Here is a 23,139-nt window from a genome sequence, read left to right as displayed (position 1 = left end):
TTCTCGGTTCTTGGTGAAAATTGCCCGGTCGGGGTGCGCGCACGTTAGGAATTTACGAGCGACAGAAGCGCGCTAAAAACTCAACTTTCTCGCGCAAGACTTCGGGATATTACGACGCGAGATTGACGCGCATCAAGGAACCTACGAGCTCGTTCGTAGGATCGCGCGAGACGGGATTTTAAAATTGACACAGAGGCGGCTGTGTCCGTTCAAATAAGCTCAAATTGAGCGGGACATTCGCGATTAACCCGAAACTGTCGGAGATACCGTAATCTTCCTCTTCTTTTTCTCTTTCACTCGAAAGAGAGCATAGAATAACTGTCGTGATAAAAACTCGCGTGAAATCTCGTCTCGATTTTCGCCTCTCGTCGAGCGTCGAGAAGTAGTCGTCGGATTTCGCTGTCGCGCGGGTTCTGACACTGGGAGTCAGCCTGATTTCGAGGAGAAATAGAAAGAGGAGGAGGAGGAGGAATATTTCGCCAGGTGCGCCAACAGGTGAGTAATATCCAGCGGCAACCGTATCGCGAATTCAATAAGTGCCGGATGTTACGTGCGCCTCCTCACGGCTGAGGAGGCGCACACCGGGGCGGGATAGCCGGAAACGGCGATCTCGCGATGCGTCATCGGCGGCGAAACGCAAGTAATTAAAGATACCTGAGGAAGACGCGCATTGCCCGCGCATTACCCGCGCTTCGTACTCTCTTACGACTAATGGGCGAAGTTATTAATTATGATTCATTCGCGGGATTCGCGGTCTCGTCCGGATTAATGCGCGCCGGCGTGGGTTACACGCTGAGTGCTCGCGCCGAGTTCCCCGGCTATCGCTGCGAGATGCCGGTCTCCGAGTATTTCTTTCTCCTTCTCTCTCTCTCTCTCTCTCTCTCTTTTCTGCCTTTCTCATTTCCATAGCACACATCTCGTTTCTCTTATTAATTTCGTCCCGCGGCTCCTACACCGGCTCGCGCGATCCTCCTCTGCCGCTCATCCCTCTTCTCCCTTTCGCGGCCTCTCTCACGATCTTCCCGCGCCTTTATCCCCGAACATCGGCCTCGTACCCCCGCCCCGGTCGATCCCAGTGTCTTCCGACTTTCTTCCCTCTCGATTCGTAACTCGGTGTTATGCGGTAAATATTGTCCGCCGGTCCAAGGATACTTGGAGGACCCTTCCGCGGCGCTCGAGGTTCTAAGCAAATATCCAAGTGCCACGGCAAATAGCGCGCTACCGCTCACGGCCTAGCAAATCCTTATGCAAAGATACACACACACACGGCCGGAGAAGTCCGTCAATCACGGCCAAAGGTCATCCGGTAGTTTTCTGCTTCTTCGATTACGAGGAAGGGAAGGAAAGATAGACGGAGAGAGAGAAAGGGAGAAACGGAAGCCGCGGCACGGCCCCGCGATCATTATCCAATAGTGCGACGAACGGTGATAATGATGATTAGCCCGGTCGATACGGACTGATTGGTTGTATATTCCTCGCATTATACATTCACCATTATCCGCATGACCGATCACGATCGATCACGCTCCATTACTCGGTTTCTTTTGACTATCCGTGGGACGCAGTTTGAATACATCACTTTCCCGATAATAAATGCGTATACAACGACATAATTACGAGTTTCTTCGTAGAAGTCGCTGTTATTTTGCATATCTCTCTCGCCTCGAGATAATTTGCAGCCAGTTTAGCGTTTTATCGATCTTTTTCTTTTTTTTTTTGCCTCTTTTGGCGTAACGTACAGAGGTTAAGGAAACGATAAATTATATCACGCGCCACGAGAAGAATGGCAGCCGTACGTATTGACTCCACGTGGAGAAAAAATCTAGTTGTATTAAACACAGATGGAACAGTTAGATGCATTTTGGTCGAGAGAAACGGAATTTCTAGCCACAAGAGCCCACATTTGGGTCATGAGAGCCAGAAATTCGGTTTCCTTTGACCGGAACGCATCTGGTTGTGGTTCCCTTTCTGGTCAATAATGCAGCCAGATTTTTCTTCCCGTGCACGTACCCGGTAAAAAAACCTTTTATACTCGTGTTAAAGTCGATTCTTGCTAAAACTTTCGTGTTAAATTTTTAACATACCCGTGTGTCAATTTAACGCATTGTTTATATCACTTCAATATATGTTGCGCTGTATCAACGTTCAACGCGCGTGAGCGTTAAAAAAATACACTTTATACTTCAGTGTCGATTAACGTATTAATTTTGTGTTAATTTCCGACATATTTCTGTTATTTTACCACGCATATTCATCTCGTAACAATGCAAAAATTCCGTGTACACCGTTCGGGACAAGTGAAGTGTGTGAAATGCAACACAAAATTGTCTACTATGTACACGCTCTGTTAAGTCGTAACGACGGCTCGCTTGAAATTTATTCCGACAGATTCCGACAATACGCTACCCTCTGACGGGAAGATCGGCCGTGATAATTTTCCAATTGATTAATATCACCGGCGGAATATAGCTTTTACTCCTCTCGCCGCTCTCTATCGGCCAATTAATAAGCATAACGTTTTATTTCCGAGAGATGTATGCGAAGATTATGAGCGAACGAGAACGCGCATCGGGGAATGCGATAATCAACATATTTCCAGCGGAGGGAACCGTCCAACATTTTCATCTTCCGAGACCTTTTTGTCACGTGGGTATTTTAATTGTTTGATGCCGGTCGCCTCTCCGACTCCGCGACTCTGCCAGTGCCCGCGGGTGCACGACGATGCCGCGTAATTATTATCACGTCCCGACATATTCGAGTTCGCTCTCTCATTATTTACGTGGAACTCGTAGGACATTCCCCGTAGCCGTTTGTTACCTGCAGGCGAACATCTACCTCTTCTACGTCCCCTGTGTTTATTATTTCCCTCACAATTAGTCTTCTTCTACCGCGCACCGCGCAATTTATGCGCGCTTTCCCGCGTCGATCCACCGGCCAGGTGGATGCGGGAAAATTCGTGAGGTCTCGCGTGTGCATCGAATCCGATGAATCGTTCGATTCGTTGCGTCACAGTCTCTCCAGTTTCGCAGCGGACGACACATCGTCGGCCGATTTCGAAGCGCTTCTCGATGCAGCGACTTGACGACGCCGGGTCGATCGCGTTGATCTCGATCGCGGTTTAAGCACAAAGTCGCCACTAGTAGCCCATAATCCGCCTCAAGCGGTAAGGTCGGTCGACTTAATTACGAGCTGAGACTCTGGGAGGTCCCTCTGTTGCCACAATCGCGGCCACTCAGAGCTTTCAGGGCCTCTTAGGGCCCCTCCGAGAGATCGTGAGATTTCGGATGAAAGGGCACAGGGCCAGGGTTACCCGACGAATTCCCATTTCTTTGCCATCGCACCTGCCGTTGTCTTGGAAGGACTTTCGGCCGGGGTGACATTCACGAGACACCTTCATAAAAATGGGAGCTATCTTATGAGTCGCGGCGATCGGAATTATCACTCATTTTCCTCCTCCTTCCTCTTTACTTTCGTCTCAAAGATACAATCTTAACGGTCCTCGTGCTTCGTGCACGGTTCTAACCTGTGACCGCACACACGGAGAAAAGTGATTCCGCTGTTGCGGCGAAACCGTCGTTGCTACCGCATATTCGTTGCGACGGCAATAAAATTTGGTTGGCGCAGCCAAATCAGCGGATTGCTCGTAATTAGAGCGGAAACAGTCTCGTCGTCGGGATAGAAAATATCCCGCCGAGAGAATCTGTCTCCAGGACACACCGATTTGCCGTTAGGACGGAATACTGTTTATCTAAATTTATTAATTTGTTCTTACAGCGAAATATAATTTGTAGATTCGACGAAATAATCTCACGAATGGCGATTAGTCTCGCTGTCCGCGTGGTAACCGACGGACTTCGTTGGGAAAAGCATAAAATTCGCCGTGCCAGCAAATTATTTTTCTCCGTGCGTTCTTCCCGCGTCCCCCGCGAAAGTATCCCCGAAAGGACGAGACGTGACGAATCGTGACGAGAAGAATGGCCGCGCATCGCACAGAAAGGACAATAGTTAGCGGCTAATTACGTTCCAGGAATATCTTCCTTGCGTCTCGGTACAAAGTTCCAAGCGTCCCGCGGCAGTTTCGTAAGCACGCTCGACTAACTTGGTAAATAAATCGAGTTTCTTAGCCTTCCGAGACCTCGTGGCTTCACCGTGATGCAAATAATCCAAGTGGCTTCCAAGGCGCACACGTGCGCCACGAACTATGAACCGCCTTCGATGCAGATTTATCGCGGGCAAAAAAGCTCGCAAACCGAGATGACGTGACGTGCTCGAGGTTTTCTCTCTCTTTCTCTGTCGCAGCAGGCGCCGTCCTCCTCGCGCGAGGAACAGAGAAAAAAAAAAGGGAGGGGGGGGGGAAGGAGATCCGACAANGAGGGGGGGGGGGAAGGAGATCCGACAATACGTCGTCGTCGGAACATGTGCCATCGGACTGTAATAGGTCGCATTACGTGTGTCGTTTGTATCTCGGTGTACACGGTAACACGTAGCAATTACAGGTGACTGAGGTCAGTGTTAATACGACGGTCGCGTGAGAGAAGAGCTCCAAAAATGATATGGCTCGCGAGCGGCGACGGCGCGTTTTTTCTTGCGTAAGCCTTCCTTCCACGGTAATACGCACGACACACACATCCTTCCCCGTAGTAGGCAAAGGTCCCGGGCCGTAGGAATATATTAATTTAGTGTACTTATTACGTATTGAGAGTCCCGCGCGGAGACGCGCGGAGTATGTAATACTCAGGCGACGGTTGCGTTGTAATGACAGCTCTACACTCGCGCACGCGGGACGCAAGGTCGCATACATGACCGTGCGCTGCATATGTGTGTGTGTGTGTATGTTTGTTGCGCGCACGCATATATATGATTATTACGAAAGCGAATTTGAGAGACATCCGTTTTTCGGCATCTCGTCAAATATAAATCTCACCGAGTCGCCGGCACAGTGGCGCGACCGACCGGGCAGGGGAGGGGGGAAGGGGGTAAAAAGCGCGTCATTCCGCGCGCCGAGGATAATCCCTTCGCGCTCTGTCGAGCGTTGAATCGCGCATTATCTCGAGGAGCAATCTCGCGGAAAGCGAGTCGACGTTCGACTTTCAAGTGCGAGTTTCCAGATGTTTCCTTATCGACGGAAGAGAGAGAGAGAGAGAGAGAGAGAGAGAGAGATACCTTTATCTCGATCTTAATCGGTTAAGCTAATCTCGATCGAGTCTCTCAGTCGACTCCGGCGCGAGTAGCTCCGATAACGATCGTCCGGTTTTTTTTCATCGCGATTTACAGATCATTTTGCGCAGCTATCGTGATAATAATTGCGCTATTAGCTGGCGATCTACCTGGAGGAGACCTTCGTCCAGTATCAGACTCCAACATTCTGTATTCCCTTGATGCGCTTGCTCGTTGCTCTGCGGATGGGGCTTGACGAAGGCTTGCTGCACGTCGTTCATGTGTACCCTCTTCACACGAAATACAAACCAGGCACGAGATACGTACCGATCCTCGCGTCGATATCGAGTGACCGGACAGCTTTTTGCGAAGCAGCACCACCTCCCGACGAAAATGACACATCCGTTCGTCCACTGGCGCGATCAAAACGCGTCGTTACCGTACGTTTATTTACTGCACACTGTGTTACATTATTTCACGATATACTATCTTAGGTATTATCTATCTCTCTCTCTCTCTCTCTCCTTCTTCCTCTGCATTCACAAAAGACACCTCAGCCGACTCGGTATTACCTATACGGAGTGTAATCTTCCAAACCACGAGGCGAAGATTTGTGTACCCAACGTGGGCGGTCACGGGCGGAGAGACCGAAGAAGGAGGGTTCCTTGGCCTCGTTCAAATCGCTTCGGATCTCCTACGAGCGATGCGTCCCATACAGATAGTCATTGTGCCTGAACGGCTTTATCACTCGCGTCTCTCGTACAGTTTAATCTAAGACGCGATAGCGCCTCGTAAGATGAGCGTTCACGTAACGCCGGGCTGCTCCGGGTCGGCGAGAGCCTGCGAAGCCCGTGCGAATGACGAATTTCACACGTGAGCAAGGGCACCTCCGGTCTTCTGCGAAGTCAGTGATACAAGGCCGTGGGGAACCGATCGCGGAAGTCTCGTGTCCTCATTTTGCAACCAGTTTTTCATCAACAATACGACGGATCCACCCGGTGATATCTAGGCGGGGAATCTCGGCGTCTCGGCTCGAACGAGCTGCTTCGGCAGGTCTCCGACACCTACTTCAGGAACCAGTTCTCTACCGGAGGAAGAGACGCTCTCATCAGCGGGGATCGGCTCGCGAGTTCTTCCAAAAACGCTCTCGGTCGCACGCTCTGCCCGTGGAAGTAACGCGTTCGAGAGAGAGAGAAAGAGAGAGAGAGATCGGTGGGTTCGTCTTCTTCTTCTTCTTCTTCTCCTTCGTCTTCTCTCCTTTTTGTTTTCCTTCGGTCGAGCGTCGAGTCGACTTTTCCGCGAGATCCGCGAGGTTCACTTCCAGCCGCGTGTCGTCCGTGAGTGTCGACGCCGACCGCCAGGATCACAAACATCGCGATCGCGTCCACCGCGCTTCATGGTAGGGGCCTACCACCTCTCCCATTGGCGGGGGCTTTTCAGATGTGTTCCTCCACGTGTGCACGCGAGTCCTGCACACGTACACGCGTTGCGTCACGTTCCGTCCGCTGGACTATCTATCTGGGTAGGTCATTGTCACGATCTCGTCTACTCCTCTCTGCTACAGCGATGTGACTTCTCGACGGGGCGACGCGACCTCGAAATCCCGAGACTGGGGAAATGTCCATTTCTTAAGGGCGGCTGGGATTTCCTCCGGGCGATGGGACAGCTTCGTCTCACGTATAGTCACACAGCTCGTGCGAACCTCGTCTCCGGGAGTCACACGAGTTGCATGTTTCGTCTCAAACCAATTTTTTATTTAAGATAAAGTTATGTATTCGCTGAAAAGTCTAACAATCGTACTTATTAATCGAAACATTAATTTCTTCGGAGCATGCTAATGATAAAATTCGTTTGGATGCGATCAAATTTATCAAATGTGAAGAAATCTTTTTCTCAGTCTATATGTTTGGACATTGGTACATTTAATTTTGAAAGCTTGGGAAAAACCGATTTTTTCTCATTTCTTCATTCTTAGATTTCTTTGGTTTTCGTCTCAAAGATAAAAAAATTTGTTTAAGAAAATTCACGTGTGTGCGGCTGAAATCAGCGGCATTTACTTTTTTCCGTAAAGAAAATAAGAAAGCGAACGAATTCGCGAAAAAATGGGAAAACCGTAACAAAAACGTCTAGCATATATCTAAATATTTGAATATGTATACCATGGACGATTGTGTCTCATCCACGTGCAACAATTTTAAAAGACGCAAGAAGGCAAACTAGTTTTTTTCTACACTGCCACACGTGTCTTCCTGTTTTTCAAGTATCCGACATTTATATTGCAAAGGTAGCGAGGCAATTATCAGATCGTGTAATAAATGGAACTACTATATCGAATGTTTATATAAGCAGCGATATCTTTAAACACAGCGGCAAAACTGGTTGTTTGATTCAATAATTACACGAATGCCATAATTGTTTTTCCGCTAACGATCAATAATTATGATATTTTATCGCAACGCTGTAGCTGTTGGCAATCGTGATATCATTTGTTGCAAAAACTAAAGGATCTAAAAATAACACACTTGCATGTTTGACTTGAACGATGATTATTTTCGCTGATACAACGAGAAATTTCATGCATCTGTCAAATATTCGGTGCGTGTCCGGCGCACAGTAGGACGAACAGTGGATTCATTTAACTTTCTTGTCCTATCTTGAGTTAAGATGGATTTAAAGATATTTCAGGCTCTCTCTCTCTCTCTCTCTCTCCTATTCAATTGAGAGAAGTATTTAAACACACTGGATTTTACATTAAGAAGTAACTTTCCTGTTCTTATATATATCTACAAAGTGGTCCATCTAAGACAAGCACCAAAGAAAAGTCTCTTACTTCTGAAAATTTTTAAATGATTATCGCACACAGTAAAAAAATTTTATGTTAAATTTAACACAATTCATATGTCGCAAACGGTGTGTTAAAATTTTCTGTGTTAACAGAAGGTGAATATGTTGAAAACTGACAAATATTACGTAAAAAATTAACATAAAATTAATACGTTAATCGGCACTGAAGTATAAAACGTGTTGTTTTAACATTTACACATGTTGAATATCGGCACCAAATTTTGAGATATCGCAAAATGTTGACATAACACAGGCACAATACGTTAAATTAACGCAATGGCATGTGGATATGTTAAAAATTAACACAAAAATTTTAACAAGAACCGATTTTAACACAAGTACAAAATGTTTTTTGCTGCGCGTACACGCGGTGTGATTTTTACGATTTCATATCACACCCACGTGAGAAAAATGTTCTCGGAGAGAGGATCACGACGATCGTCGTATCCGTCGCCTATAACCGAATGCTGCTGTTCGCATCACAGCATACACGCGAGGCCGCCGAGTTACCGCCTGATAAAATTTGATTTACACTTTATAAAACGCTCGTGGAGACGAAACGGGTGATTCGCGAGACACTAAGAGAACGCGCTTTCTAATAGGCGCGATCTCTTTGGTGCCGGGACTTGTTCCCCGCGTGTGCCATAAAATTCTATAACGCTGTAAAGCTATAACGAGCAGGTGAGAGCGGGCTTAATCTCAAAAAACGCGCGAATAGTGTCCCTCACGTTCGGAGACGCTGAAAATAATGACGAGGCTGAGAAACGAGGACGGGCGAAGAGAACTTTGAGGGGAAAGTAGAGAATTTTATAAAGAGAATTTCGCGCACACTGATAGAAAATTATTCAGTTAGTTTCGGCGCCCAACATACACTTTAACCGGAAAAATACGCGGAAAAAAGAATTCGCTCCAACAGGTAAAAATTTGTCTATATGATATAACTGAAATTTAGTTAATTTAGCTAATTATTTTGTTTCTATGCCTAGTTTTGTAGCTGTGAGAACTAAAAATTGCGTACAGAGACAAAAAAATGAGATAAATTTCCGTTGCATTATACGGACATTTCTTCCTTATTCCTTTTTCCCGTTAGTTAGGAAACTCGATTTTCCGATAAGTATTACTACTGTCAGTGATAATAACCTCACGTGCACATTGCTACCACTATAAAATGTGTTCGGCGCCGAAACGAACTGACTATATAATTTTCTATCGGTGCAGAAACTCCGCGAAATAATATTCGGCTTGCGACTCATCGTCGTTCGGAATCTCCGACGAACGACTTTCCATCGCTAGTCAAAGTTCGCGAATAACGCACGCGTGTGTACCGCAACCGCGCGATGTCAAAGGTGTAAATCAGCGAACGAACTATCCCGGCGGAATCGGCGGCGGTTAAGCTGCGCAAGCACAAAGCAAATCCAACAAGCGGCAATTACAATCAGCGAGCCGGCCTCTCCGCGCGAACTACGCGAGAAAAATCGCAAATCTGCCGCCGAACACCGACTGTGACCCGAGTCGGTAGTTGTAGCAGCCTCTTAAAACCACGAGCGGTAATAGTCATCCGCGACTGCCGCGTTTAGATTGCTAGATAGTGAAACCCCGTGTAAGGGTCAGCGTGCCCATGTAAGGGATTCGACTGATGCGCGGTCGAATCGTCATCGTAAAACTGTGCGAAACGTACATAAAGATACTCTGTATCGGTTAGCTTCGTGTATCTTGTCGCCGGCTGCTATAATACGCATATTATACGTGCAACGTCGCGTAATTAAATCACAAACTGAGACATTACGATGAAACACGGGTGACGAGAATAAAATTGAGAAAACAGAGATTGACTAGAAAGCTGGAAAAAAAAAGTTATGAACTGAAATGCAAGTTTAGGCCAACGGAAAATAAACGAATATCGGAAAAAAGAATACAGTTGAGAGCCAAGGAATTGTGATTCAAAATTCCAAGTTCAAAATTCCAAGTTTTTTATATCCTTCCCCCTGATTTCCCCGGGTCTTTCCCGACATTTTAAATATCCGTGACTTCCCCCGTGTTTTCCAGGTCTGCGGCAACCCCGGATTTGCTCAAAGAAACGAATTTCTTTCGATTCAAGAAATTCGATTAGTTTCGAGTAAATCTTTCTCTCTGTGTGTAAAACGGAAAGGAGAGACCGAAGTTGGAAACGAGATATCACGCGGGTGAGAAGCGCGAATCCGGAGTCGGTCCATTTTTACCGACGCGCTCCTGCGCGCGTCCACCGTGATCGTCACATTAAAACGCGATTACGATGTAATTGTCGGGCCCGAAGGGGGAGGGAGGGCAGGGGCAGCCGTAGGTATAAAGCCGGCATCGGCATTTTCGCGGTCGACGCTGTAAATAAAGAGTGTCCCGTTTATGGACCGTAAACGCCGTTCTAACCGCGCGGCTTTCGCGCGCCGTTCTTATCTCGCCTCGGACGTTTGTTTCCTACTTCGTATATCAACCGCTGCCCTTCGCGGTATCAACGCGCCATTCCGAAGCTCTCATTAACGGGAATGTCGAAAAATCGCGAATGCTCTCCTTGGCGGCTCGCAGGGTCTCTTTTTCTCTCTCTTTATCCCCCTTTCGAAACTGCAGCCGCGTACATCGCGAACGGCCGTTCGAGATACGGCGGAGGGAGTCAATTTAGCTGGATCGCGTTATCGAGAGTCAGATAATTTTTCCGATAACCGCGCACGAGAGCATGTTCGACTCGAAGTTGGAATTGAAGGAAAAAAAAAAAAAAGAGAAGGGACGTCGAGGCGTGCGGGCGGCGTCGAAATGCTATTGAAAGGATGACAATCTCCTGTGCGGCACTTATCATTTATCCAGACGACAAATGTATTTAATATATACGCACACACGCGCGCACACACGGCGCCTGTGTACTCTGTACGTAAATCATTACAATGTCAGTACCATAGATGACACTGCGCGCGCACAGTAACGAGAAGTAGCGGCATGCGTGTACAGTAATCCGCAGGCAATGAAATCAGGACGTACCTGGAAGGAGCGGTGGTGCGGATGATGGGGATGATGAAACTGCGGTGTGTGAATCATGTCGCCGGTCTCGGGATCCTCGCAGCTGGATGACTTCGCGACCTCGGCGTTATCCGACGCGGTGATGGCCGCGCCGCCCTCTGCACTCGCTGAGTCCTCGGCGTTGCCCTCCTCCTCCTCCTCCTCCTCCTCTTCCTTCTTCTTCTTCTTCTTCACTTCCGGTTTCGTCTCCTAATAATCAATCTTTATGTAATGATATCGGCGACGTGCATCATCGCACCGCAGCGCCAAGGTCGAGACGCTCCGCGATCACGCGAGATAAAAATATTCCAGCGCGCTGTGTTCAACGTATTAACATGTTTCCTCGCCGAGGACAGATTCGTGCCGTATCGAGTTATGTTAATGGACGATTATGCATCGTTATTATCGATATGTAACTAAAAGTAATTTCAACAACCGCTGGCGCATCGCTGCGCGGCAACCGAGCAGAACGCGATCGCCGGTTTCACACGCCTGCACAGAGAAATATCATTCCACTGCTGAGAAAAGCGATTACTCAATTTACTTTCCTTCTTTTACGTAAGTAACGTCCTCAATAAGGAATTATTTTCCTGATGTAAAATGCTCTTAAAATATATCATTAAAAATACTCTTATACCACAAATTTTAGAAGTCTCAATTGTCATGCACTCGAGAGAAGAATTTATTCTCTTTTCAAAAATATCATAAGCTTTATCGAAGGGAAATTAAGTTAATTTGGAAAAACACAAGCCGAAGTTTGTTTTAATTTAATATTCTTGATTCTCGAAGTACTGAATTTATTCGAATTCAGATAATACTTTGAATAAATTTGACGCTTATGAACTTATATATGGTACATTTGCGGATATATAAATTCATGAAATACCTGAAACAAGTACTCGGAAAAAAAGGATTAGCTGCCGCAGATAAAAATTAAATCTGGAAACAGAATTTCACTTACATAATGTAAACAGCTGATTCTTCGTTTCCGTGTAATATTTACTTGAGTGCAGTATATATTTTTCTGTGTGCGTAAACGGCGAATAACTTTGGCCGACCACACAACAATAAGTAACGCCGCGAAAGTTCTCGCCGCCATCGGTGAAACGGAAATCCGTACGGGAACTTCCGGACCGATCATCGGTCGTCGGAGAGCATCCCACGGAGCGTTTCACGAGAGCGCGAGGGGAGGAAGACGGACGCGCGTTATTCACATTTCTCTGAAACTTTCGAAATGCAATCGCTCGTGTGCAATAAAATACCTCGCAAGTCTCTGGTTGAGCCTCATCGAGGCCGACGAGCTGGAGCGCCTCCTCGAGATTAAATTCGTCGGGCAAGCCCAGCGTATCGTTGCTGAGGAGACCCTCTACGCCGGCGCTTTCTAAGAGACTACCTCCGAGAAGCTCCGAGGTAAAATCATGCTCGAGTCCTAAAGTGTCGTTTAGCACCAGCGAATCATTAGTCAAGCCGGTCAACGGATGATTGTCCAAACCCAACGACGCTTCGTTGAGAAGTGGGCTGTCCTCGCCGATGCTACTTCCACTTCCGTTCTGACCGCCGGAGCTGAGGATGTATTCGCCTGTAAAAGTGCATAGACGTTCGCCAAATGTTTCTCGACAGGTCCCTCGCCGGTATAGACTTAGTTTTTAACGGATCGCCGAGAGAGGAAAGAGAGAAAGAAAGAAAAGCGACGAAAAGGAAGAGCGCGTTTCCCGACGGGACACGTTCGAAATTCCTCGCGAGAAGCACTTCGGCGCTTCGTGCGGTAGGTGATGAAACATAAGCGAGCGTAAACAAGTTCGCGTGCAAGCCGTAAAGGTTCACGCAGAGATCACTCGGGAATATTTAATTAGTCGGCTGATTGTACAGTACATTCAGGAATGTTTCTCATCCGTCCTATTGTGCAATTTTGTTCCGACACGTCACCCACAACTATCACCGCACGTAGATATCCTTACACACGTGTTCCACGATGTACGAAATGATCGCTAGGAGGAATTCACGTTTTTCCTCACGTCCGTCGCGTGTATTCGCATCGTTTCTGCGTCGGTGACAATTAATGGACACGTGTTCTCGCAATGATGAGCGTTGATTAATGACGAACCGCTGCGTTATCATATACTCGCCTTAGGTATCGATTATTATGTATTTGCATTTTACCCAACGCCGTTCATCGATCGTGATTAAAGGCCCGGCGATTCGTGCTGATATTTTCATTAAAAGCACGACGGTTAATTACTTAATCAACTTATGTCCTAACCATTTTTTGCGATGTGGATGCAAGCTGGAGTAATTGAATTTCGATTCCGAAGGAGCCACCTAGCGACTCATTACACTTGGGGATACAACGCCTTCCTTGACTACGCCACCGGCTCTACGCATTTGCCTCTCGTCTGCGACGTAGTGCGGCCTCGGTCTTCAGGAAGAAACATTCGTAGCAAAGCAAATCATTTTACAGTGTACTTGGACGTTGCACTTTGTCGTAAATATTCTGCCGCGAATTTTCCTTCCAAGCGACGTACCACAGACGTGTGTGCATTCATCGCTCACGTACAAGTCGACGTACACAATAACGAGTTGAATGCGCGAGAGAATGATTTCCCACATTCCTTTCAGTTGTGCCAGAATCTCTGCAATTTCTATCAACACACCTTCTTAGCTTCGAAACCGAAAGATGCGACGAAACTGCCGTTGAACCCGAAATCTCTTTGTTTTTCTCGCGGTCGCAATTTAATTATACTTCGACAAGAGCGATTGAACATTTTGAGCAGTTTTTTGTTGTACATACGATAGTATGAAAAAAAGAGAAGATAAATTCGTAGCTTCTTATCCGCGGAAGGAACTCAACTCGGAAACGATCTATATATACACACAGACTCCGGAGAGCGACGCTCGTAAACTGGTAATCGGCGACAGACACGTGAAAATTTGCAATGGGAGCAAAAAGAATTGAAGGACAAAGGAATGTTGTTGAAGATCCACCTGCTTACTCGAGCAACCCTCGAACGTTCCCGCCCTTCGGCCAATCGCGCGACTCCGTCGGCCTCTTCCCTACTTTCATCCCTTCCGTACACGTGAAAAATGACACGGACGAGGCTGTTCGAATCGTTCACGGTTTCCAGAATACGCAACGAGTAACTACGAGTATAATATATTTTATGCCTTCGGAACAGACATGCAATACTTTCACGGTCGGGAAATAAAAGTTTCGCGTCGGGAGGAACTGGGCGTTGAAGAATACAAATCGGTAAATTGGAGCGCAAAATAATTTCGCGTGTTGTGTTACGGACTGAAAAACCCATTCAGTTGACTCGGACAAAATTTCATTAAAATATATTCAGGTAAATGTTTTGGTTGTGAGAACGAAAGTTTGGTTTTCTGAACCAAAGGCTTAGGATCTCTGAGACGAAAATGAAAAAGATTCGATTTCAGAGAACTAAACCTTTGGTTCAAAGAACCAAATTTTCGTTCACACAACCAAAGGAACAAAAGATTTGTTTGAATATATTTTAATCAAATTTTGTTTGAGTCAACTAAGTGGAATTTTCCTGTGTTTTTGCCCTGTTAAGAAACACGAATTATTAAAATAATAGAAATATTTCTCAAAAGCCACAGATATCTAATTCGAACATTATCGATTGCTATAGTTACACATATTATCACGCGATAAATTTGAAAAACATATTGTAAATGCGAGCGAATTTAATAATGATTTAATATTCAATGCGCGACAATCGATTTTTCAAGCATTAATTCTTATACAATAATCATATATTTCTCTCAAGAAAGTTTGCTGCATTCGTAAAAGTCGAGCGGTATTTTGTTGATGCCGAGCAACGATAAACTCCGCTCTGAGTCACTTGCGTGACTTTACGCGACTCACTCTGACATTTGCAGCGCTAATTTGCCCGGCAATGTTTGATATTTCGCACTTGAGCGGACCGCCGGTCCTAAAAGGATTTCTAGAATTTCTCTACCTGGGCTTTCGACAAAGCGTCGATAACATCGAGTGAGCGACTTCCACGTGTGAACATTTCCATCGAACACAAAAGCGTTATTCCTTTTTCTCCCCGCGGTCGGCCGATGTTATTAGAGATAATAATCTCATAAAATAATAATTCCTCGGGGGCCGGGCGCGCGCCTGGAAGCCGGAGCAGGTCCGCCCGCCGACGAAACGGCGACGGACAGGTCGGCCGAAGAAGAGGAGGATTTTCGTCCAGCGCGGCTTCTACCCGTGAATGCCGGTGTGCTGCTTCGAAGGAGACGAGAGAGAAAGAAAGAAAAAGAGAGAGGGGAGGGAGGGAGATCGCGCCTTTCGGATGCCTATTACATTAACGAGTGGTGGCGGCCATTGTCTGGCCCAAATGCGAGGCCGACCGCGCGATAATGGCCGCCTGTAATTTGAGGGTAGTCGGAGCAGCCCCTTTCCGTACGACGTAAAGCCTATTTAAAGCCCGGCGGAATTACGAGGAGAAATTACTTTCAGCGGCGGCGTGCACGTCCAAGTGTGCACACCGCGCACGTAATTGGTGCAAGAGTAATTTTTAGCCGGCGCAGCGTAATTTTTTGCGACCTTTATTATCGCGTCCGCTTCCCCCTTTACGCTCGCATGAGAATTTACATAATGTAATTTCTCTCTGGCGCTCTTCTTGTCACGGACGGGAATTTATTGCACGCGCACGTCTTGAAGATAACAAAGTCTCCCGCCGGAAATTTCTCGTCACTTCCTGCCTCCGAGCCGAAAGTCGAAAGAAGTTTCCCGGGGGAATCTCGACGGTGAATATTTTTTTCCAAATATCTCCGACAATTTCTCCGGCAAATTTACGGTCAGACAAAAAGTTGCGTTTTCTGATCCTCCCGCGGTGGTAAATCTTTTGTAAAAGAGGTCAAGACGAGATTGCCAGACGTTGACAAGGGATCATAGACAATGACAATTTCGAAATGATTGATGATTTCCAATGGATTCCACTTCGTTCAATTTTACTCAAAATACAAATCGAGCTTTCTAGCCAAACGAAAGAAATCTCGTTCAGAACGGCCACACCACGTTCAGAGCATTATTTCTGAATACTAAATTTAAGTAACATGGGACAAGTGATCACTTGGGAACATTGTGTCGCGTCGGTGTCATATTTTCTGCGGAAAGGAGTCGATAAATAAACGAAAATAGGTTATTCAATTATACATCCTTTATTACACGTAAGACTGATAATTCGAAATCGCACGGACAAGGAGTGAAAATGTCAGGTGTTCTTCATAAAATTTCATCGCTTGTCGTTACTTTATACGGTCAGCGGCGGAAAGATCGCAACCCCTTTTTTCTCTTTTTTAGCTTTGGAACGCATCCTGTGTCCGATGGAAAGATTTCTTTCTTCATCATTCTCAGGAGACGCATTTTCCCATTGCATACGAGATGCGTTGCGAAATTCATCGAGAAAGAAAAGAGTCGCAACTTTATCATTCGCTGACTATATTTCAGTTTCATGGCGCTTGAAGTCAGAAAACGCGCACGATTTCGCGGTGCAAACAATTATTCCCCTGAGAACGGGCGTTGCTTCCGATCGAATTCAACTCAACGACGTATCGAGATGATCGTTTCAATTAACGCAAAGACTCGTGTACATGATACACGAGTGGGTTGCCCGCAAGTGACGTTGGGTCGCGAGGAGAGTTCAAGGCTCGTTCACGACCGGATCACGTACGTTCTAATCACCGGCGCGCGATCGCCGCGAGAGTAAATAAGGAAGCCGCGGCTTTCCCTCCGCGCCTTCTCGCGGAAGCCTTCCGCCGTCGGGATGGATTTTCTCCGACGGCCGGTCGCGCGCGGAATTCGCCCGATCACGCTGCATCTAATGGCGTGGCCCTTCGGCTTTTTCAATTCCACGGCGTCTTTGAACCCGGCGTTCGGCTTTTTCCACCGGCCACCGGAACGTCGACAGATCATTTCTCATATTTCGCGCGCACGCTTAACGACCATTTTCTTCCCTCCTCCGCCCCTTTTCTTTCCCATCGTCCCGGACACGCCGCGTAGGATAATAATTCTTGCATTACTCGACAGAATTTTCGGTGTCGACGGTCCTCCTCCGTACCGGGAAGACCCGGAGAGCCGCGCGGATGTTCGGTCCGCTCACTACCTCATTCTCTCTCTCTCTCTCTCTATTCGCTCACGACGCATCTGACACGAAGTTGGGAAAGAATCCTCGGGGCCTGAATGCACCGGCACGATTGTCCTATTCCCGGGGATGACAGATAAACGTCCACGTATATATATATATATGAACCCGGCAAATCTCATTCGCGCACCCCTCGACGAAGGGTGACGGCCGGCCGACGCTAACTTCGAAACGGAGCTTGACGTCTCATTTGGAAGCGAAGAAACGCGCGTACCGTCACCTGCCGGCCGGCGATAAATCGTAATTGCGATCCATCAATCCTGCCGCTGATCGACGTCGAAACTGTCGACGGCCGTTTCGTCGAGTCTTGTTTCATCGGACGAGTGTGCGAGCCGGTCAATCGGACGGGTGCTGACGTGCGTCCCCGATGCGTCTTACGCTTATCGTATCCCGTGTCTCTTAAAAGCTTCTGGCTTCGGTGTGCTTAATTTAAACAGCGGCAGTTCGTCGATTATTCAACGTGTCTCGTGTAAATCTTAACGGAAAACGATAATTCAGTGTCGGTGGCCGTTCTCTCGTTCCTCGCTCGCGAAGAAGCCGGAGGTTTTCCTATCGCTGTGAACGTGACGTCGCCAGTTTTGCTTGATCGGATCGCAGAAGCGGATCGATCGGTAAGGTAATATTCTGAATACTCTTCCCCGATACTTCGATATCGCGATCCGGCGGCGATTGCGAGCGTAGATACTCGGAATATTCGCAAGTTGCAATTATCCCGCCTCGCAGGAGAGCGATTAATCCGTGCAAAGAGCGGAGCTAGGCAAGTGTGATGCAAAGAGACGGGTGGGTTATCAAGTTCAAGGAGGATCGTGAAACGCGAGCGTCGTCGATGACGCGTCGCGTTGTCAGGTCGCGGCGAATCGTGCGTTCAAGTAAGCACACGTGCTCGCGTTACGCAATCCACGGATCGGCCGACGCTCGGCCGCACGTACCTTTGTCCGCCGGGTCCTAATCCAGAGGCGCGATCGTAATCCAAATCGCGGCTCACGCGGTGGGTTACACACAGTAAACCACAGTAAACGCAAAAACACAGGCCTTTCCGCGGCGGATACTTCCTTCAGTCACTGACAACTATCTCGCGGCGGACGACGCGCTCGACGATCAGCGACGTACGTGCTCTCGCACTCGGACACATCGTGGACGGATCCGCATTTTCGGCAGCGTCGTTCACAGGGAGAAAGCTGGAGCTCTCGGCCGACAGGTGACAGGATGTCCGTCGGGCCTGAGGTCGTATCCAGGACTCCGGATACGGTGGGGGGATAATCCTCGGACTAGGTTAATCCTTCGTCGCGCGCATTCTTCGTTCTTCGCACGCTAGGCGCCTTGGTTTACCGCGGAGGATGATCTCAGATCATGATCGTGGCCGTCGTTTTCGTCAATAACGAGTACTTCCGGAGCACGGAGGAGAAAACTCGGCGAGAAACTGAGGAGCGCGCAGCCTCGGGGGAGAGAACCGTGGCGAAAGTGGATAGTCCCTTTATCGCGGCGCCGTGGCGTGGATCGCCTCTGCGTTATACGATCCGATCTTGAGGAGAGTCATAATACCCGGGGCACCGGCGTAGTCGAGTTCGAAGCGGGCGCAGCATGGAGTCGACTGATAGACTATCGCGTAGCCGGGCATTGCCTAACCACGGGCTGGTCGAGTATTGTGCCAAGCCACGGGTTCTCCGTTAAAAAACGGACCAATCACGACGGGGTTGGCTGTTACTCCAATATGGCTGCCAGACAATGCGCGGCGCGGCGGCGAGGTGGGAAGGAAGGGAAGGTCTCTACCCATAATGCCATTCTCCGGCTCCCCACTGCGACCCGGGAGCGTATACCCGGGCTTGATCCGCTCGACGTTGCTGTGCCGCGGGCTTAGTCAGGGGTGCATCTTGCCTTGGCATAGCCCCGAGTCATCCCCCGATTTAACAACCCTCCCTCTCATACCCGGACGGTACGCGTCGCTCCAATGGCGTTTGCCCGTAATATCACTCGCGGGGAACGTCTTACGGCGTATCTTCCTTTCTTCCGCGGAAAAATTGCCGCGGTTTCACAGGCTTCCACGCGGAAATTTCACGACGAGAGAGGCCGCGCTCGTGTTGACACTTGAGCTGAGGAAAATCAACGGGAGCGAAGGCTGAGTTTGTGACCGTCAGCGGTTAACTAATGTTGACAATTAAATGATTCTGTGCAATTTTATCCCTCGATTAATCTATATGTATATATATATATATATATCAAGTTGATTTTATTTAAAAATATAATTTTAATTCGGTGGAGTTTTAACTGTAAAAAATGTGTAATGTTAAACTATGCAAAAATATATAATAATGTGTTAAGAAAATCATGGTACGTTTGCGCAAGAGGAAAGTTTATCGCGATGTGTGTGCGTGTGTTTGTCTAGCATGTTCATATTTGATTTATTATGAAAAAAAGTTAAAAATACAATTTGCAAAATTGTTTCTAGCATAAAAGCGTAGGGAAAAATTGTTTCTGGCTTCTTTCTATGATGAATTTACACACACGTATTAAAAAGTATGCAAATATAATGTTAAACCCTATATTAAGTATTAAAATAACGCAAAATTTCAGACTGTTTTTAATACAAAATTTTTTACTGTACTATATATATACAATACTGTGTTTTTACTGTAAGAAATAATAATTGTCATGAACTTGCAGTTTTATAATTTACACATTAATGCACATACGATAGTTTACGACAGATACAAAGCAAAAGGAGTAAAACTGCACAAGAATCGCGAAAAGAAAAAAAAAACAAGATAGAAAAGCTATAAATGTCGAGTGGAGAAGTCTCGTTGCTGGCATAATTTTAGCATCGGCATTGTTTTTGTGCGTTCGTATAAACATGCCTATTTAGTCCTCGCGGTGACTAGCCGTTCTAAGAGCCAGTCAGTAGGTTAAAACCGTCGGATGATAAAGCTTGTAAACCACCGCTGTTAAGATGCTATCTAAATCCTGTCAAATACCTGCCTCATTGATACCCTTTATTCCTGTGTCGTCACTCTCATTCGGACGCGTTTCGAGACCCGCCGGCGCGCATTGAAATAATTTCATAATTGCTACCGATACGGTCAGTGTACTCATTATGCGCATTACGCTCGCAGCGCTATTCGACAATGGGCGCAGTTCTCTGTCCCTCCCTCTCTCTCTCTCTCTATCTCTCTTCCGCCGATGCACACGTAGATTTTGCGACCACGAAAGTCTTTAATGATACGAATCAAGTGTTCAGCGGTGAGATAATATGAAGACACACGGCGTCGTAATTAAATAATTATTCATGAATCACTCGAGGAAAGTGAGAAATATCACACACAGGGATAAAAAGAATTAAATCGACAAAACTTTTTTACCTGCAAGAGATAGTCTTTAGCTATGGAAGCTACCTCTTTCTTCCGTACGGGATCTAAAATGAATTCGGAATCGACGACGCGTCATCGATGCGCAATATTTATCACGACCGAGCCAGGAGCGCAGTTTCTGTCGTCGTGAAGATCTCTTTCTCCCGGCGACAATCGGGATCCGCACTGAGCTTTTCTACGGGGTAATTTCGCAAGTCGAGCCGCGCTGAAAAGCGATCGACGCTGTTTCAATTTACCGTGCGCGACGGAGCGTCGCTCCGTCGTCGCGTCATCGCCGACGTGTGTGTGTGTGTGTGTGTGTGCCGAAGAATATCGACACCTAATGGCAAACTAAAATAGCGCCGCTGATTTATTAACCACAATAAGTGCAAATCACTGTATCTGCCATCAGCGGGGGCTGGTCGCCAGACGAACTATGGGGATCATCGGCGAAACTGTAACGTAACAACATATATATACACACGCTCGATCCTGCGCGACTGTCCCGAGGAACGCGCGGCCTAAGACACTTTATGCAGGCCGGGTAAATAATAGCGGCCGCATGAACTTGTGCTTTCCGATATTCCGGAACTCGTTCCGGAACGCCGGCTGACACCAACACGCTCTCTCTCTCTCTCTCTTCTTTGACGTTTTCCTTCGGTGTCTCCGCGCTTCAAAGGCCCGCGAGGATGCACCGAGTCCGCCGTACATTCAACGGCGCGCTCAAAAGTAACATGTCGCGGGGAAGCCGGCGGCCCGAGAGCGCCCCGTTTCACCGCGAGTTCACCTTCGGGTGTGTGTGCATCTGACTCGGCGATTACCTCGTAACACTCGGTGCAACGTGACGCGCGAAGCGATGAATTCTCCATCGTTCCCGGCGCGCCGGTTAAAATTGCGCGCGATCACTTTTAAGTATCATTCCTCGGTGGGCGATTAACGCGCGAGCGGTGCGCCGGGCTGTAAGTTGGTAATAATAAGTTATACATTTCGACGGGGAGCGTGATACGTAACTCGGGATCGGCTGTGAAATCTTCGATTTCCTCCGCGATTTTCCTCTCTGCGCGCCCTCCCCGCGCGAGAGGAGAAAGGGGAGTGTATGATGACGAAGTGGGGATGGATTTCGCGTCCCACGCGTTTTCACGGCTGCGATAAGTCAGCGCGAGTTTTCGGACACCGATAGCCACTCTGACTGACAATGCGCCCGTGAATTGCATCGCGGCGGGTTGTGAAACGGACTCGGACACCGAAATTCACGCCGGGGGTAACGTAATTAAGGGAATAATGGCGGCTGAAAAAGCGTCGGTCATCGCCCAGACAACGGACAACCGCGCCGGGTAATCGAATACGCTCGCAAAAACGATGTCACACCTCTCTTTTCGTGCAAACAGCGCGCGGATTCGTGAATGCGTCGTGACACGCCTCGGTAATTGCGCCGGTAAACACGAAAAATCTACGCCAAACAGCGATTAATGCGGCCGCGATCGATCAATTCGTGTCTCTCAAGTAAAATCGCGCACCCGACTAGGGATTTATCCTTCGGTCCAACTCGAGTCGACCTTAACTGGTTGCCGGATCCATCTAAGGTTGTACTATCGGGTCATAAAAAGTCATGTGATCCTGCGTGGTAATCAGGACATTACAATGTCCTCATCGGGTTATAGTATCGAATCTCTGTCACATTTTATTTCGGATAATGCGAAGAATTATGATTAGATTGGAATCTATAAAGAATAGGGGATGCTAAAAAAAAGATCCACAAAATATAAGTCGAAGCACAAATATGGCTAGAATTGGACGATCTTCGACTTTAGTATCTTAATAATGCAAAAATCAATATCCTTATAGAGGAAATGATAAAAATAAAGCTTATTACTCAAATCTACTAGATTTGCTACAGAAGGTCGATATTAGAAGCTGATAATTGCAAGTTACAATAAGTAAAGCGAATAAGATCCCGAAAAGGAACTGATCAGTAAAACTTGATGAAATAACACATTGGGACGATACGCTAAGGTCCTAATATGTACCTTATTCAATTTTTAGTAATACACGATTAGGTTTAATAAGTTAGTAGTATTAATTCGATAAGGATTACCTGTGCAACGCCAGGTATACCTGATGACAATTTCTAATCGGGCAACAACGTCCGCGCGCGTCACGTTCGACATTCCAATTAAACGCAATTGCTCTCTCTCTCTCTCTCTTTCTCTCATTCGGTTGTATTCGCGGATCTGAAATATTTCTTTCATTCCGAGGGAGAAAAATCCGACGAGAGAGTGGGAGAGAGCGTAATCGATGATTATACGTAAGAAGAAGTAAATCGCTGGTGGCGCGCGGCGCGACGATAGAAAGTCACACTTGATACTTCAACTGTGACGCGCGCCGCGCAATCATCGAATTAAATCGAGTCGAATTAAAATGGTAAGGCGGACTTGTCCGAGAAGATTTAGCGTGTCGCACCGGGAGCGCGAAATCCGAATTTTCCCGTTCCGCCGGGACGTCAGGGAGAGGCAGGTAATCGGGACGAGGCGGCGATACTGACGAGGCGGGGAATTCTGAAAACGAGGTCAGAAACCTCGCTAACACCTCGTACGCACGAG

At 47.3% G+C, this 23,139-nt stretch overlaps 1 protein-coding gene across 5 annotated transcripts in view; it reads right to left on the bottom strand.

Moving 5' to 3' along the window:
* Positions 1–23,139, bottom strand: part of LOC106750139 (segmentation protein cap'n'collar) — a 119,948-nt gene that overhangs the window by 37,884 nt on the left and 58,925 nt on the right. For all 5 annotated transcript variants that reach the window (XM_014630251.1, XM_014630250.1, XM_014630249.1 and 2 more), the window contains exons 4-5: positions 12,288–12,604; positions 11,008–11,235 (exon numbers count right to left, since the gene is read on the bottom strand). In XM_014630251.1, coding sequence (XP_014485737.1) covers positions 11,008–11,235; positions 12,288–12,604 — 545 coding nt within the window. The remainder of the gene's footprint in view (positions 1–11,007; positions 11,236–12,287; positions 12,605–23,139) is intronic.

Source organism: Dinoponera quadriceps, unplaced genomic scaffold (assembly GCF_001313825.1).
Source record: "Dinoponera quadriceps isolate SergipeBrazil2010 unplaced genomic scaffold, ASM131382v1 scaffold4585, whole genome shotgun sequence".
Lineage (NCBI taxonomy): Eukaryota > Metazoa > Arthropoda > Insecta > Hymenoptera > Formicidae > Dinoponera > Dinoponera quadriceps.
This window is presented reverse-complemented; position numbering and strand designations above follow the sequence as displayed.